The 17,208-nt window shown below is 31.4% G+C and overlaps 2 protein-coding genes and 1 pseudogene across 2 annotated transcripts; 1 reads left to right on the forward strand and 2 right to left on the reverse strand.

The window, feature by feature from the left end:
* Positions 1-1,396: 1,396 nt before the first annotated feature.
* Positions 1,397-1,508, reverse strand: LOC129296909 (U6 spliceosomal RNA; annotated as a pseudogene).
* A 9,410-nt stretch (positions 1,509-10,918) lies between these two features.
* LOC129296908 (ankyrin repeat-containing protein At5g02620-like) lies at positions 10,919-13,544 on the forward strand. The gene is made up of 3 exons (XM_054935306.1): positions 10,919-11,375; positions 11,452-11,867; positions 12,393-13,544. Exons 1-3 carry the CDS (start codon positions 10,919-10,921, stop codon positions 13,437-13,439), a joined length of 1,920 nt encoding a protein of 639 aa, XP_054791281.1. The 3' UTR covers positions 13,440-13,544.
* Positions 13,545-14,648: 1,104 nt separating this feature from the next.
* LOC129296907 (mavicyanin-like) lies at positions 14,649-15,401 on the reverse strand. Its single transcript, XM_054935305.1, has 2 exons — positions 15,190-15,401; positions 14,649-14,974 (listed from the first exon to the last, which is right to left on the reverse strand). Exons 1-2 carry the CDS (start codon positions 15,383-15,385, stop codon positions 14,649-14,651), a joined length of 522 nt encoding a protein of 173 aa, XP_054791280.1. The 5' UTR covers positions 15,386-15,401.
* Positions 15,402-17,208: the final 1,807 nt, after the last annotated feature.

The following is a 17,208-nucleotide window of genomic DNA, read 5'->3' on the forward strand; positions in this document are numbered from 1 at the left end:
TGATTAGTTGAACTAAGTAGCTCTTAATCATTGGTTTCCTCTCTTATTTTGTGGAAATTAAACAAACTCTTTGTTTGCTTCCTACACTTTCTTCCTTAATTTCTGTGATATGATTGTTCATTAATTTAAGAGTTAATGGTCATTTTCATCCCTAAACTGTATATAAAAAGTCACAACTACCCTAAACTCAACTATGGGTCAATTTAATTCATCAACTTTAAAAATTTCCTTCGTCATTGTTTTAATGTTAAAAATACTTAACGTCTGTTAATCATCATGGTCCCACTATTTTTTAATATTTTTTATCAGGTTAGGGGTCTTTTTCGCTCCTCAACTCAAATATTTTATAATAAAAAATATTAAAAATATAATGTAAAGTCAACTAACGATCAACTAATGATGAAAAAATAGTAAAGTGATGAGAATAAATTTTTAAAGTTAAGAGATAGGATTGCCCCATAACTAAGTTTAAAAGCATTTGTGATTTTTTTATGTAAGTTTAGGAATAAAAATAATCCTTAACCCTTAATTCAACATGTCCAATTTCATTTGAGTTTAATTTAATTTGTTTCAACAAATACACACTCTTTTATCGTACTCACGATAGCATGTAATAATCATATAGGTGTTGAATATATAGTAGTTCAATATAAAAGATAAACATGAAAATGAGCGCTAGAATAAGTGGACATGAGGAAGTAGAAATGTGTGGCAGAGTTGAATAGAAGCATCTGACATTAAATAGGTCCAAGTGTGTTGTAATGCATGAATGGGGTCAGCCTTTTTGGGAGCATAGTAACATGAACGTTTAATACACATAAAACATAAGAGAAGTACAACTCCCAAAATCAATGCCGCTTCTTGTTGGTTTTTGCCTAATTTATTATATATCTTTCTCCTCCATTAAAATCAGCCAATTAGCTTTCTTCAATAATTGAATAGTGCTGGAAGAGTGAGAGAGAAATGGGAGAAGGAGGAGGGGAGTGAGAGGAAGAAGAAGAGATGATGAAGATGATAATGATATTGTAAGAAAAAACAGACCCGTGTAATACTAATTAATATAATGTCTTCTTGTATTTCCATTATATTTTTGTTTTCAAATTATATTTCACACTTTTTTTAAAATCCGCACAACCATTTAGATGAGAAATAATTCTCAGATCCCATACAAGAAATTTAAATATTAAAAGGGTGACATAAAATCACAAAATTACTTTGAAGCCCAATATTATGTAACTGAAGCTCTGGATTACAATTTGATAGTCGTTAATTATTGCTGCTAGGCTGTCAACTGAATAACTCTACTTACAACAAGAAATAATTAACAACTTCAATATAATAAATGGATAATTTTAGTAAAACATATGAGACTTCAAAGTAATCTTGTTATTTTCATGTGACTTTTATATATTTCTCGATTTATGCGTGTCATCCTTATACATGGGCCATGCTAATCTTCAATTCTTCACGGTGTTGTTTCAATTTTATTGGATGTCCCTGAAAGGGACAAGACTTTCATATACTTAAATTGTTTGTGTGAAATTTGAGAGTGTTTCCATTTAAATATTGTTTGTTCAACATAATAAATTAATTTTCATTAAGACGTTGTAATGTTCAATCATGTATGCATATTGAATTATAACATTATAAAGTATTAATATTAAGTCATTAATTTTAATTGATTATATTCATGAGAAGAAATCATTTGATTAATGATCCACCAAAAAACTTAAATTGTTGGAATTTCTCTTTGCAAGAAAAGTCTAGAATGCATAAGAAGCCAACATTCCTTCTTAATTAATGCTTGCTAGCAACAAAGAAGGGACATAGTTTGTCAAAATGACATCACTATATAGGCTAGAGTTTGGGCCTCTTAAAATTTTTATAAAATAGAGAGAGAGAGAGAGAGAGAGAGAGAATAATTAATATTTTATTTTATGTATGGATATCATCTTCCTCCTAAAATAAGCCACCACAATTCATAGTGAAAATCTTTAAGTAGAATTTGGATTGATGAATCTGTATTTAAATCTTACATTTAAAATACATATTTTTAAAATCATTTGCCTTAATAGTTTAAAAAATTCAAAAAAAAAGGAGCAATAAGTTGAGATTTAAATCAAAAATGAAAGATTGAAAGTGATGAGTTTACCTATATTCTTCAATTGGTGAGAGACAAGAACAAAAGAGATGAGCAAAGAAGAGAGAGTGATAGACACCTGTTGGTTGGAATATCTTTTTGAAAAATAAAAAGAGTAGAGATAAAGAAGGAAGTTATGTTTTGCACAATGTATTCCAGACGTGACCAATACTTTCCTTTAGACTTAATTCACTTCCATGTATTCCAATTTCTAGGGTGCAAATAGGGTTGATATAGTGAATTTCTTTCAGGATATAATGAAAACTCTCAAGTATGGATTGTACATCCGAGATTCAAGTCAAAACAACAATAATTTTTACAAAGTGATAATTTGATTTTATCTTTAGTGTACTTAAAGACAAGGCAATAAGGTTCAATAGATGGATGTCTTTAGATATATGATCACAATAAATAATGGCAAGGGATATCTATAGATAAAGAAGTAATGCTTTGAAGTGATGAAACTCTTTACTTAAAGGTGCGTTTGGCTCAAAGGGAGGAATTTTAATGGAGGGAAGGAATTTAATGTTACCTTATTTGGTTTAGAAGGAAAGAGGAGAAAAAATAATTATAGATGAATAATTTTACCCTCATTTTATTAGTGTTGAGATACTGAAAAAATATATTTGTATTTTTTAAACTTATCATGAAGGGAATATTGGTCAAGTTATTAAAAATTTTACCTCTCCCTTCCATTCCTCCCAATTTGGAAGCGAGATTTTAAAAAAATTTTCTCCCCTCTAATTTTTCAAGCCAAACAAGAGGAGGGGAACAAAATCTCTCCTCTTTCCTTCCCTCCCCTCCAGCCAAACACCCCTTAAAAGTGTTAACCCTTGTTGGTTCATAAACAACTTTATGTGAGTTTATGAACGATATAATTTAATAATTAATATTAACTAGGTTATTTATAATTTTTTTAAAAAAGTAACATCATTTAATTTTAATATGTAGATGGTTTTTGAAATACAATTCTTTTTACCAAGTGACACTTACTTTCTAGTTTTATAACCCTCCAAATGTGTCTTTAGAATTTAAAGAGACTTGACCTAAGTAATTGTAATTGTGCCCCTCATAAAATTCCTTAATTTATAAAGGCATGATTGCTTAATTTATAAGAACATGGCTTTTAAAAAAATGACTTTTCAAGAAGAATATCTTTTTATTTTGAAAAATATTCCAACAATAGTGGCTAAAATTTTAAATAATTAAGGCATGAAAGGAATTTGAAATTATAAAAAAATTATAATAAAAAATCTTATATATTAAAATAGAAGCTAAATCCCTGCCGTTCCAAGCACAGCATAAGAAATTGTTGCATGCTTGTTAGATGGATCACGTCTCTTAGTAAATGAAGACTATGAGATTTCGAATTAAAGAAATGTCAATTCAATTCAATTCAATAGATTTGTTTGTTGAAGACCAAGTTCATTGAAGATATAGTTTATGTTTCACATATAATGCGCTTGATAGTACTTGCATGACTTTGCAACGCCAGCCTATATATGCATGTGTGAAGAATTTAAAGATATTTATAGACAGAACCCTATAAAGTCTTGCTTGATTATGCTTCAGTGCTTAATTATGGTTGAAATTTAAAAAGGAAAAAGTCTTGCCTTAGGTGGCAATACTATCATATATGCGCCAAAACCAAAGAAAGGTTGAATGATTAATTCCCTAGTCCCTCCGAAAGTGAAGCAAGCAAAATTGGGTCACTTAGAATGTGTGTTACATCTAAACTAAGAAACTTGCTGCGCTGCCGACAGTTGAAAGGAATTAATTTTTAAATAATTAAAAAAATCATATTTCCTAGAATCCTATTTATAAGGTTTTAATTATTAATCCTTAATACAAGATCCTTTACAAATTTTAATTAAACATTAACTAATCTTCCAAAACGCTTCTTGTCTCTTTATAATGGATTTTCCATCCTCTCTCCCTAATGAGTAATGGGCCATACCTACCTATTAAAGGGTAAGATTCAAAAGTTGTTATTTTTTTTTTAACTAATTTCATTAATTATAGGAAAGTACTTATTCCCGTCCAAAATATTAGTCAATTTGTCCTGGATAATTTTTATCAAAAATATAATCAGCTTGATATTTGTAGAAATTTTCATTTTACCCATTATATTATTAATTTGAATTCTTGTATTTATTTTGAATTTATGACTTTTTTCTTATTCATTATAAATAGTTATTAAAGGTAGAAAGAAAAAATAATGTATTTTTTATTAGAAAAAAATTTTTGTTGGTATGCATATTATTATTAAAAGCTGCTTATATTTTGAAATAAAAGAGTAGTTCATAAGGCCTTATATATAAAAAGGACATGAGGGAGCATCTTTTGAATAAATTCTTCAATTTTTATTTGTACATTGCTAAATGATACTTTTATATATTTTTATCTTTTTAATTTAATTTTTAAATATTTATTTGATACTAATTGAGTTTAATTAGATATTATTTAATTTTATTAGCCAATCTTCAACTTTTGAATTTAAACTAACTAAATTTTGAGTTTTAAAATATAAATAATATTTTTGATATTTTTACATAGTTACTATTTAATTTTATTTTATTTGTGCAGATTTTTTAGATTTAATTTAAAAGATATTAATAAAAATTATTTTGGATAAGAAAAATATGAACATGCTTACAGATCAAATCAAAAATTAAATTTTAAATATTTTATCTAAATTTCTTTTAAGTTTTTTAGTATAGTTTTCATTTAAAATTATTTAAAATAGTTTAATTATTTTATTAAATTATTAGGTTTTACTTTTGTGAGAGGCGCACAAATTTTTATATAAAAAGAACGGAGTAGGGGACGCACGACTGGAAAATGGAGGAAAGAAACAAGAAGGCAGACGTACGCGGCTCTGATTTCATTTTTACTAGTTGTGATTTCAAGTCCCAAGAAAAATTGATTTTTATGTAACCGATCACAAATTATAATTTTAAAATTTAATTAAAGTTTTAAATATTTAAAAAATATTTTATTTTAATTTGTTTTTTTTCTCTCTATTTAAATTTTATAATTTAATTATTATTATTAATTAAAGTAATTTTATTACATAATTTTTGAATTATAAATTTTATCAGGTTTTATTTGCTATAATCGATTGATATAGTAATATAAAAATAAATTAGCTTGACTTGGGTAATTATTCGTACTTTGTTTTTAGTGTGGCTAACATAAAACAATTATTAAATTGTGAGTTAAGAGAGATTTTAATTAATCTATAATTTAATTTGTTACTTAATTCTTGAATGATAATTTAAAAAATATATAATAAAACCAGAATAATAACATTAAATAAAATTAATTTATTTTATAGATAAGGAAAATTAAGTTTAGGTTATTGGGTTGTGATTGATTGCACTGCTTGTTCTTAATAATTTTTTTCAGTTAAATTTTCTTTATTTATTTAATTTAAATTTAATTTTTTTAAAATTAATTGCATCATTAAAAAAAATTCTCTTATTATTTACCTTTTTATAATCATAATTCAAATAGTTACTCCATAGGCTCTTAGAGAAATAACCTAGGCTGCACTTTACTGTAAAATCTAATTTTTATTAATTTTGGTGCTATTTGATAATAGTGTCATACATGTATATACTATATGTAAAAACCTTATATAGTTAATGTACTTGTTTTTAATTAAATCAAGATATTTATATCTTTTATAAATTATTTATTCAATAACAAATTCTTGCTGCTATTGCTGCTGCTGCTGTTGTTATTACTATATTAAAGTTAACATGTTTTGATTTCATTAGACAAAAATATATTAAATATATTAAGTTGAATACACAAGTCTATTACATATATATATATATATATATAAAGAAACAAATTAAAAAAGTAACTTCATCTTGAACCCAACTATTCTTTTTAGAAAGGCAAATAAATATGTTGACTTGCTCACACAAAAAATTTTCCATAAAAACTATGACTTCTCTATCTACAACGAATCACCTATGAGATGTAGGATCATTTTGAATTCTAATATATTTTGACTCTTACAATCCTTGCACGGTTTTGTTTGTGTTTTTATTCAAAAAATAAAAAAAAACCAACTACTCTCAATCCCTTAATTGATAGTGTTTAATACTAAATTATTGTTATTTGTTAACAAATGTAAGCTGCAAAATTTTAAGCTCAATATAATTAACTTGGATTGTTAATGGTTAATGGACATTCGTCAATTATTATAAAAATGGACATTCGGCAGTATAAATTTACGAGATAAATATATTATTATTCACTTCTGTCCTCTTAATAAGCAGCACATATTAACAACTTTACATAAATTAAAGCAACTAATTAAAATTATTTTTTATAAAATTTCAAAATTACTCTTAATGAAAGGTATTAGTTACAAAATTATGTTTAATTAATTAGGAACTTTTATAGTTGGTTGGGGGATACTAGGTGAAAAAATTAACGCGTTAAATAAAGTAGGTTAAGAAACAAGTAATTAAGAACAATAATGAGTGGATGACTTTAAGCTTTCGACATCAGATAAATGCCTCCACTTTTTTCCTCTTTCCAACAATTTGCCATCTGTTTATTTTCCTAAACATAGATGAAGTTAACTTTATTTTGAATCTGATATATATTGAATAATTTATTATGAAAAACTTGCATAAGACATGATCACTTTATATTACATTTTAAAATTGCAGGACAAGACTTTATTGTGGATTTGTGGTCGAGAAGGCAGATATCATGTAGAGATTATATGATCTATAAAGGAATCGGTGTATTGATTTCTTCAAATGATTGTATTGTCACTGTACCACTTTGGCTGTCATGCACTTGGTCTATTTCCATTTTTTTAATTTCTTTGTTTTTTTTAAATTTTTTTCTTCATCCAACATTTTTATTATATTGGAACAAAAAATATATATATCAATCGTAAGTATGTTACTGTTTATTAGATGTGTGATAGTCAAATAATCAAGTGATAGAGGACAGATCATAACTATATAAATATGTGGTAAGTTCTTCAAAAATAGGTTAAGTTGTTTTGATGTAAGTGACAAGTTTTAATTTAATATGATATCAGAATAAGGTGAGGAAAATATTAGAACTCAAATCTTTAATTCAATATTTTTTTTATTTTTATTTTTATTAATTTTAACACAAAATTTTAAATTATTTATTTAAATATCAACATAACTATTTAAAGTTCCTAAAATTAGAAGAAAGAGTAGACAATTAGATTACAAGAGTAAGATAATAATTTTAAAATTTTTAACATAAACACCAATAAAAAAGTAAGTATTTTACAATCTTTAATAGGATATCATTAAAGGTGTTAACAATTTGCAACTTTTGAAAATACGAGAAAAAACCATTGTATTTTACTCAAAATTTTATGACACTGACACGTACCAAATGGTATGATGAATGCCTGTTCGCAAATGCATATATCGATTATGGAATTGGAATGGCATATCTGAAATCTTACATGAGTATGTCTATTTCAAGTACTAGTACGATATAATTTTTTTTTATTCCTTCCATTTAAAAATATAAAATATTTTTAATTGAATCTTATTTTTTAATAAAGTAGTTACCTATTTTTTAATTAACCTTATTTTTTCATATTTACTCCTATTAAACACCCTATAATAAATATAAAATCATTATTAATAGGAGCACTTTTGAAAAAAAAGCAGTGATTATATCTCAAAAGATTAAAAATAAAAATACCTTATATTTTTTAACATTTAACTTCTCAAAAAATATCTTATATTTTTTAATAGAGGGAGTAATATACATGACTATTTGACTATCACTATTTGCATATTGTTGGGCCCAATTAAAATCAGGATAAACTGGCAGCGGTGCCTAGGCTTCTTTTGATGAACGAGCATTCCACAAGCATCATTGGATCAGAGGATTTCCGATTGGTACCTCCTACCTTCATGATGATGAATTTGATGCTCAATTGTTTTGAATGGAATAGTTTGACACTGGGGGAGCCTTTCGTTAATTTTGGACTATCGATGAGCTATTGCAGCTTCAAATGGATCCCAAAACATACTATTGTTGCTATCCACTGAATCGCTTGTGCAGCCTCTAGTGCTCTAATTAGTGGGTTTCAATACCTTTTTCCCATGCGGCATGTATCCTAGCATGTAATTATGCTAGGACATTAAAGACTTAGTTTTTGCCGTTTTCATTTTTGGACCTTTTTTCTTTTGTGCTTTTTTTGTTGTTGTTTTTGACTCTTTGTTCTTTTTAAATATGGCTGTTTTCTTTTCATGGCCAAAAAAAATTGTCAAGTACAATTAAAAGTATATCTCTTAAAAATATTTTTTCTCGTATTCACACATGTACTTATGACCTCATATTTAAGCATTCATAACTCCTTCCATTATAACTAGAGCCGGTAATTCGGGCCAAGCCCGATGGGCTAGCCCGAATTGGCCCGAAAAATTTTAGGGCCGGGCTTAGGAAAAAAAGTATTTTTTTATGTTCGGGCCCGAAAAAATTCGGGCCAAGCCCGATCGGGTTCGAGCTTGGCCCGAATACCCGAATAAAAAAATTATATTTTTAAAAAATATATATAATATAATAAATATTAATTAATTCTTTAAGTTTTAAATCATTTTATACTAAAATACCATATATTTGAGCCCTAGACATCATTTAAGTATTAAAAAAATATATTTTATATTTTTTATAAAATAAAATAATTAATTTCAAAGTAAAAAAAATAATTAAAAATAATTTTAAAAATTAAATTCGGGTATTCGGGCCGCCCGAAGCTCGAAGGAATTCAGGCCGGGCTTGGCTATTCGGGCTTTTCGAGGAAGCGAGCTTGTTCGGGTTCGGGCTTATTCGGGCCGGGCCTATTCGGGCCGGGCCCGACCCGCCCAAATTCCCAGCTCTAATTATAACTAATGCTTGTTAGTGCACTATTACATCATAGTTGTAAACCCTTGTTTAATATTTTGATAAGAAAATGATTTTTTTAATGTTTAATATATTGCTATGCTTCAAAAATGATGTCTCAAAATTTTTTACTTTCTTTTAAAATAAAGACATGATTTTTAGCTTTTTTTTATTGCACATAGATGTCCTTCTATTAAAAATAGTCATGTTCAAAATTCAGTGAAATGTTAAATGTGAGTACACCTTTCTCTGTAGATATTCAAACATTGTTTTATCACCTTTTGTTTTGCTTTTTTTTTTTCGGTTCAATGTAAATACTATCTCACAAAATTATCAAACGAGTCTCCAGAACTTTTGTTTTAAAAATGATAATCAGGGTGATTAGATTAAACATAAATTAAAAAGACATCTCTAGCTCTTGAGTTGAATTATTTCAAAGAACTTGCCAACTTTTAAAAATTGACCAATTGTATAAGGAATTAAATTCCCAATGATTTATAAATTTGAAAGTAAAGGAGATGATGAGTGGTTACTTGATAAGGTATGAGTCGTATCAATCATATGGAAGTGCAATTGTATTATTAATTGAAAAAGAAGTGCGTGTGATTATGAGTCAGAAAATAAAATATTTTCTTTAGATTAAATCTCTTGAGTCACTTCATCTTCCATATCACATGGAATTCAGGTTCATCTAAAAGCACAGTTTCATTCCCTTTTTATATAGTGGTGGGTTCTCGTGTTTTTGCCATTGCTTATTGTAATGTCACTTTGCTAATATTTCTTTGCTTTTAAAAAGTGATTTCGATCTTGTATATACTTCTTTTCGTCTATTTATCACACAAGTATGGACGAAACACAGATCATTTTCTCTCTTTTTATTTGTATTTTTCATTAATTTTATTTTTTGTTTGTGAATTGAGCAATATATATTCATTTAATTCTTGATGTTCATAAAAACAAATTTTGTATTATTAAAAAGAATACACTCATAATGGAAGTTTAAACAGGTTAGCCCAAAAGATTGATTGGGCTCATTAACTACTTTGGGCCTTGTTGGACACTTACATTTTTGTCAGTTTCAAACACGGTTGTCTGAAAAAATATGAAAGAGAAATTACATGAATCATTTTTTTAAAAAATAGAGGAAGGCTAACCATTTAAAAGGGGAAATTTTTTTTCAGACTTGACTTTGCACAGTGTTTCTACGCGTGAAACTTCAATCAATTTCTGAACCTAAATTTTTCTTAAGAAATGTCAAAGAGTTTTCTCTGTTGCATGATTACCTTGTTATTTATCATTTTAATTTTCTCCCGAAAGAGTTAATTCTGAGAAGAATAAAGAACTGAGTGACTTGAACGAAACGTGCTTAAGCAGAGATTATTTTAGGGCTAAACATTGACACTTCTGATTAGTGATTATTAGTTCATTATATAGTCTTCTTAATTTATTAATTGATTTGTAGTCTCCGTTGACAATATTCGAAGTCTTCGAACGTAGCCAGCACTTACGCAAGCCCATGTCACGCTGACTTTTAACACAAGGACAGCTTTCCATCATTACATCCCCGAAACAACACTACAATTTCATGCCATCAACGTTCACTCGTGCGTGTTCACCCAAATTATTCTCTACGGAACCTTCTTGTAACATTAACGATGCTGAAATAACATCTATCACCGTCAGTTTCCGTAGAATTTTGTTTCAAATATCATCCACTGGGAATCTTCCCCTGAAAGTTTTCAGCAAATTCTCTTCATTTCTGCCAGAACAGTAATGCCGGCTCACTTATAAAACGGGATAGAAGAAGAGGAACAAACCCAACTTAACTTCGTTATCTAAGTATATATATACAAGAAATTAAATATGATGGATCAGAAGCTGTTAGATGCAATCAAGAAGAACGACCCTCCCACATTCTTGAGGCTGATTCAGGAGAACGAGGCAATCCTGCATCAGAGAACAGACGAATCCTTGAGCACAGCCTTACACGTTGCTTGTCGGCATGGGAACGTAGAAGCAGTATCAGAAATTGTGAGGTTGTGCCCAGAAATGGTGGATGCAGAGAACAAGAACCAGGACACTCCATTTCACGAGGCTTGCCAAAAAGGGAACGTGCAGGTTTTAAGGCTGCTTCTTGGGGTGAATGCCAAAGGTGTAATGAAACTCAACTCTAGCGGTAAAAGTGCCTTTTATGAAGCTTGCAGCTACGGCCACCTCGACATGGTGAATCTTCTTCTGAATCTTCCCGATGATACTGTGGACCCAAAGGAACCCAGTTTTGATGCAACATGTGTTCACATCGCTGCTTCAAGAGGACACACTGGTAGGTTTATATCTCTCGGAATTATATCTTCTGCTTCGTTTCTGAGACCGTCACATAACTTTTTACTATGATGCAGATGTGGTGAGAGAGCTGACAAACAAGTGGCCTTATCTTGTTGAGGTGGTAGACGATGAAGGGAACTGGCCACTGCACCATGCTTGTTACAGAGGTCACAAAGAGATGGTGTGGATGCTTCTGAGGAGAGACCAGAACGTGGCTCTTCAGTACAACAACAATGGCTATACCCCACTTCACCTGGCAGCCATGAATGGTAGGGTCTCTGTCCTGCAAGACTTTGTGTCGTGCAATGCGGCGTCGTTTCACTATCTCACCGCAGAAGAAGAGACCATCTTCCATCTGGCTGTGAGATATGGGCACTACAATGCTCTGGTCTTCTTGGCTCAGGTCTCTAATGGCACCAACCTTCTTCACTGTCAGGATCGATATGGGAATACTGTCTTGCATCTTGCTGTTACTGCTGGGCGCCATGCGGTAAGCTAGCAGATTTGGTTAGATAAATTAGGGAAAGCATGATTTTTGGTATAGATTTATGCATGTGTTCAGGTACTAATTCTTATAATTGTGGTAAACTTTTGTCAAAATCTTCAAAAATGGCATGAGCCTGGTCTGGCAATAGTGTGTTGCTGATATGCCAATATTGTATAATAGTAGTAACTTTGATCAAAGTTGATTACAACTCCAGAAGATATTTCTTAATGAAAATACTACAAGAATCTTCACCCAAGTTTGATCGGATTTGGAGTATCTGCTGCCTTCTCAAAATCGCAGCCTTTAATTTTGCTCGTAAGTTGAAATTTCTCTTACCATTAGATGAAAAGAAGGGTTGCAATTTCGGGCACTAGGAATAAGGCAGCAAACACTCCTAATCCAAGTTCATCACAACTATAAGCATAAAATCTGTTTTCTTGATAAAACTAATATATAAAAGAAGGATTGTATTTGTAAGAGTGAGAAAGCTTGTATGATTTTTTCTTAGAGCTTCATGCTGTTTTACAGATAGCTGAGTTCTTGATCAACAAGACAAATCTGGATATCAATACTCGGAACAGGGAAGGACTGACAGCACTTGACATCCTGGAGCAGGCCAAGGACAGTTTAGAAAACAGGCAGCTTCAAGCAATATTCATCAGAGCCGGCGCCAAAAGAAGCAACCACTTCCCATCTCCTTCACTGGAACCACCAGGAACTTCCAATAATAGTTCTCTATCACCCATAGCTTCCAGGCTTTCTCAGTCCCGAACCCATGATACTAAATCAAACGAGCTTGAGCTTCACAGCTATGAAATGATCTCTTTCGAATCCGTAACCCCTCCAGAAGCCAGCAAAAACACATCCCCTCGCCCTCAAACTCTGAACAGATTTGAGAATCAAATTTATAAATGTGATGACTTCCCTCCAAAAATCGCTTGGAAACAAAAAAATCAGAGCAGAAAACAGAGGAAAAATGCGACCGAGAGCCATGAGATGCAGAAAGAGGCGTTGTTAAATGCAAGAAACACAATCATATTAGTAGCTATCTTAATAGCGACTGTGACTTTCGCTGCTGGTGTCAATCCACCTGGTGGAGTGTACCAAGAAGGACCCATGAAAGGGAAGTCAATGGTGGGAAACTTGACAGCTTTTAAAGTGTTTGCAATCGCAAACAACATAGCACTGTTCACATCTCTATCAATAGTGATTGTGCTCGTGAGTGTGATTCCATTCAGAAGAAGGACTCATATGAGGTTGCTGGTGGTGGCTCACAAGGCCATGTGGGTGTCAGTGGCTTTTACTGCAACTGGGTATGTGGCAGCCACATGGGTGATCTTGCCTCATGGAGTTGGGCTTCAATGGCTATCTGTGGTGCTCATAGCAGTAGGAGGTGGCTCTCTAGGCACGGTCTTCATTGGTTTGACAATGATGTTGATTGAGCACTGTTACAGAAAATCAAAGTGGAGGAAGAGAAGAAGCCAAGGTGTGGAGGAAGGAGATGCTGGCTCTGAAAAGGAAAGTCAAAACTCAGATGTCGAGAGTGCTTATTTCCAGGGTTATCATTCATTCTGATACATTAGTTCTCTTGATTTCTCTGTAATTAGTTTAACCATGCTTCTATTTTATAAATCAAGCTTTCTTTCAAAGAAAAGTCTTGCAATATTAATTATGTTCATGTACAGCTTGTTGTTTGGATTCAAAAGTCTTCTTTGTTTCTGTAACATTTTGTCCAACTGGTATGGTACAACAGATTGAATAAGAACCCAGAAGACTTTGATTTAGTTCCTCCTCGTGTCACGGAAACATGACTAGAAGGTGATATAATTAATATTTCTCAGTTTGACAAAGAATCTCTCACTAGGTCTTGACGAATCTGTCAAGGATTCTTTAATGGCTAAGTCAGAGAGGAAAAAAAAATAAAGCTATAATTTCTGGCGATCGACACATCCATGCTTAGACATCAAACTAACAACTAGATTTAGGTAAGAGTGCTATGTATGGATTAATTCACATATCATATTAGCACTTGTATTTTTAATATGTATCTCTCAATGCATTATATACGTATATTATGAATATAGAGGATCTAGATTCTTTAGATATATGGAGTAATTTATACGCTTTCTTGTTAATTGCCAAGCAAGATCATAACTGAATCTATGTGACGCCCAAAAATCTGTTATTTTTATTCCCTCAACATCTTTCTTTCTTTCTTCTTTTTTAAGGCCAAGCGCTGAACATCTTTCTCAGATTTTAATCCATGAAGTTTCGTATGATTCTACGTTGAAATTGGTAATCAACTAACGTCGTGGAATCTTATAGTACTGTGGGACCAACTCAGATGAGAAAACAGAAGAAACTCTAAAGATTTTTATTTTATCCGTCCTTTTTTTATGATAGGAATATTTGGTCTACTTGAGTATATTAATTTCCTGTAACTTACATAACCATGAATGAGAAATTTAAACTTTGTTTATATATAACCATGTCTCCATCAAATTCTGGCATTAGAAGCAGAATTTTTGAAAGCTGAATGCTCTAAGAGATACATATACATATACCTATTCATATAGACACTATACATATAGACAAACACATATTTATATATGCTGAGTAAATACTTGATATCAGAAAGTAAAATTACGCCTGGGAAAAGAAAAATCAACGCCATGGTCTAAAATTAATGCAGCACAAGAATCACAAGACAACGATAATAATTAAATGATCTAAAACAAGGGAAGTTAGTTAATAAACTATAGTTCGTTCATAAACTAATAATTCCTAGACAGAAGAGACGCCTAAAGCAATCAACATCATGAAGTTAAAACAAGGGGTGAGAACGTGCAATGAGAGTGAAGTCCCTGAGTTATGACGACGATGAGAAGGTGATGGAGCAGAAACAGACATGGGAGATATGACTTGGACCATCAGTTTCTGGCCGTTGCTGCAATGATCATACAGCCCACTAATGAAGTAGAAGGAACCAGGCTGGTCCAGATTGATACTGCTATTCCCATTGTTGAACATAGTGATTGGATCACTCGCGTCACAGTGATAGTAATCCCATTTGTCCACACTCACCACTGAGTCATTCTTGTACTCAAAAACTGCACCAAACAAAACAAAACAAAAAATATTTGGCACCAAAAAAAAAAAAAAGAAAGAAAGAAACAAAACAAAACATATGCATATGCATAGGTTCCACTTTTGAAGAAGTATCAGTACAGTTTCAGTATAGTTTCTGCTGAAGACTGTGCATTGAGTGTATGTGTTTTAGTTCATGATATATATTTGCTTGGAGATAAAGGACAGTGAAACTCACCCAGAGAATCTGAAACATGAAAACGGATCATCGAAGCCCACTGGGTGTAAAATGCTGAGTTGTTAGGGGGAGGTTGTTGCCAGCCGAAGGCGTCACCAACTTTGAATTGCGTTGAAGCTTCGACTGAACCATTCATGGAGGAAGCCAAGAAGATGATGGCCGTGAGAGTACAGAGAAAACTCACATGGGAAGCCATATATGTTGGTAATGTGAAAGCGAAGAATGTAGAGGTTCAAACTTGAGAGGCAAGAGTGTGCGTGTGCATGTGTATATAAGGACATGGGCTAGCTAGTTACAGACAAGAGATGCACGAAGAGATGTTATAGTTGGAGTGTCCGAATTTGTGTTTGTGAATGAAGACGTGGTGGGACGTGGCAGTTACGGGTAGTTTTGTAATGGTGGTAGTTATATTCTCGGCAGTTACCCTCACTTGGAGGGTAATAGTGACGAATTCGTTGGCCCTCCTTTAAAAAAAATAATTAAAAAAAAACTTGATATTAAGTTTCGTGAATATGTTAACCAAAGCTGATGCAATTTTTGGAATCATCGGTAAATTATTGAATTTGAGTACATGAAGAGGGTAGAAAGTAATGATGGTTGTTTGAAGATCAAGGACCTCATATAATATATATAGATTTTTTTAACATTTCTTTATTATTTATTCTTTATTTTTGTCAAAGAGATGAAGTGAAGCTTCATTGCTCTAATATGATTTTATATTTTCTATATTTCCTAAAATTTTATTTCAAAGGTATAGTTGGTATAAATCATATATTGGCCTTGAAGTGGTTGGCTTCTCAAGATTTTAACTTTTATTTTGTTCAATATCTATCTATTTATTTAATTTCGTGTGTCAAAATGATCCTTAACAGATAGTTAAAATATTTATTAATTGAATTATATTCTAATAAATTAATTAATTATTTTTAAATTAACACTATCTTTTTATATTTGCCTTTATTTAATAGAGGGTTTCTTTTAAAATAATATAAAGTGATGTATTTATTATGAGCACTTTAAAAAAACACATTAATTATATCTTAAAATATAAAAAATAACATCTAACTTCTCAAATAATACATTATATTTTTAAATGAAAAGAGCATACACACACAATAAATATATAGAATGCTGCATTAAGAAATGGTGAACACTCTAGAGTAATATGGGCTTCATGGAAATAATGGAATACACAAACTCTCCGGTCTCCATTAATATATTTTGATATAATTTTAAATAAAAAGGTAAGAGAGATTAAATTAAAATAAAAAGGAAGTTAGATTAAATTAAAATAAAAGTAATGAGTAAATAAGAACCCCTAAAAAATATTTCAGGACTTTACAATTTAAAAGTATTTATTTTACATTAATTTCTGATCTTCAATCGTCATACTCCTCAAAAGTAACCCAAATAAATAGTTAAGCCCCTAAAAAAAAAAAATCTTCATTGTACTATTCAATTAGCTGAAGAAGCATGGGTTGAACCCATGAGCATGAACGCGCGCACCTGATTCATGATTCATCGCAACTGAAAATAACGGAAGAAGCCGCCTCTCGCCTCTCTCTTTCTGCGCATTTTTATACATTCTCCTTCTCTCTCTTTCCACAAAATTTGCCCCTGAAATCTCTCTCTCTCTCTCTCTCTCTCTCTCTCTCTGCAACGATGAGGACTATCTCAGAGCTTGAGAAGAAGCTGGAGGGGTTGGACATGGAAATACACGCCATTTTCCTGAGGGAAAATGAAGATTCCAAGAGCATGTTGACTGATCTGAAACAATGGAGACAAAGAAGTGACCGATTCCTCCAAGAATTCAAAGACGCCTTGCTCTCTGTGTTTTCCAGTAGCAACGACGCTCTCTCATGTCTTCAGAGGGACGTAAAACGGGATATGGACACAACATATGTCACACTGTTAAAAAACTCACCACCCCAGACGGCGCCGCAGCCGGCGAAGACGAAGACGAAGACGTCGTGGATCCAATCAATAGGTCACACGTGAAGAAAAGGGCCTTCGACGAAA

The sequence above is a fragment of the Prosopis cineraria genome, unplaced genomic scaffold (assembly GCF_029017545.1).
Source record: "Prosopis cineraria cultivar Desert tree isolate PC_DT_omini unplaced genomic scaffold, ASM2901754v1 PC394, whole genome shotgun sequence".
Lineage (NCBI taxonomy): Eukaryota > Viridiplantae > Streptophyta > Magnoliopsida > Fabales > Fabaceae > Prosopis > Prosopis cineraria.

Excerpts from the sequence above, each read along its gene's own strand:
- LOC129296907 (XM_054935305.1), bottom strand. The coding sequence starts at position 15,385 with ATGGCTTCCCATGTGAGTTTTCTCTGTACTCTCACGGCCATCATCTTC. Across the intron at positions 14,975-15,189 it reads TCATGTTTCAGATTCTCTGG|TTTTTGAGTACAAGAATGAC; the intron begins GTGAGTTTCACT and ends TGTTTGGTGCAG.
- LOC129296908 (XM_054935306.1), top strand. The coding sequence starts at position 10,919 with ATGGATCAGAAGCTGTTAGATGCAATCAAGAAGAACGACCCTCCCACA. Across the intron at positions 11,376-11,451 it reads TGCTTCAAGAGGACACACTG|ATGTGGTGAGAGAGCTGACA; the intron begins GTAGGTTTATAT and ends ACTATGATGCAG. Across the intron at positions 11,868-12,392 it reads TTACTGCTGGGCGCCATGCG|ATAGCTGAGTTCTTGATCAA; the intron begins GTAAGCTAGCAG and ends GCTGTTTTACAG.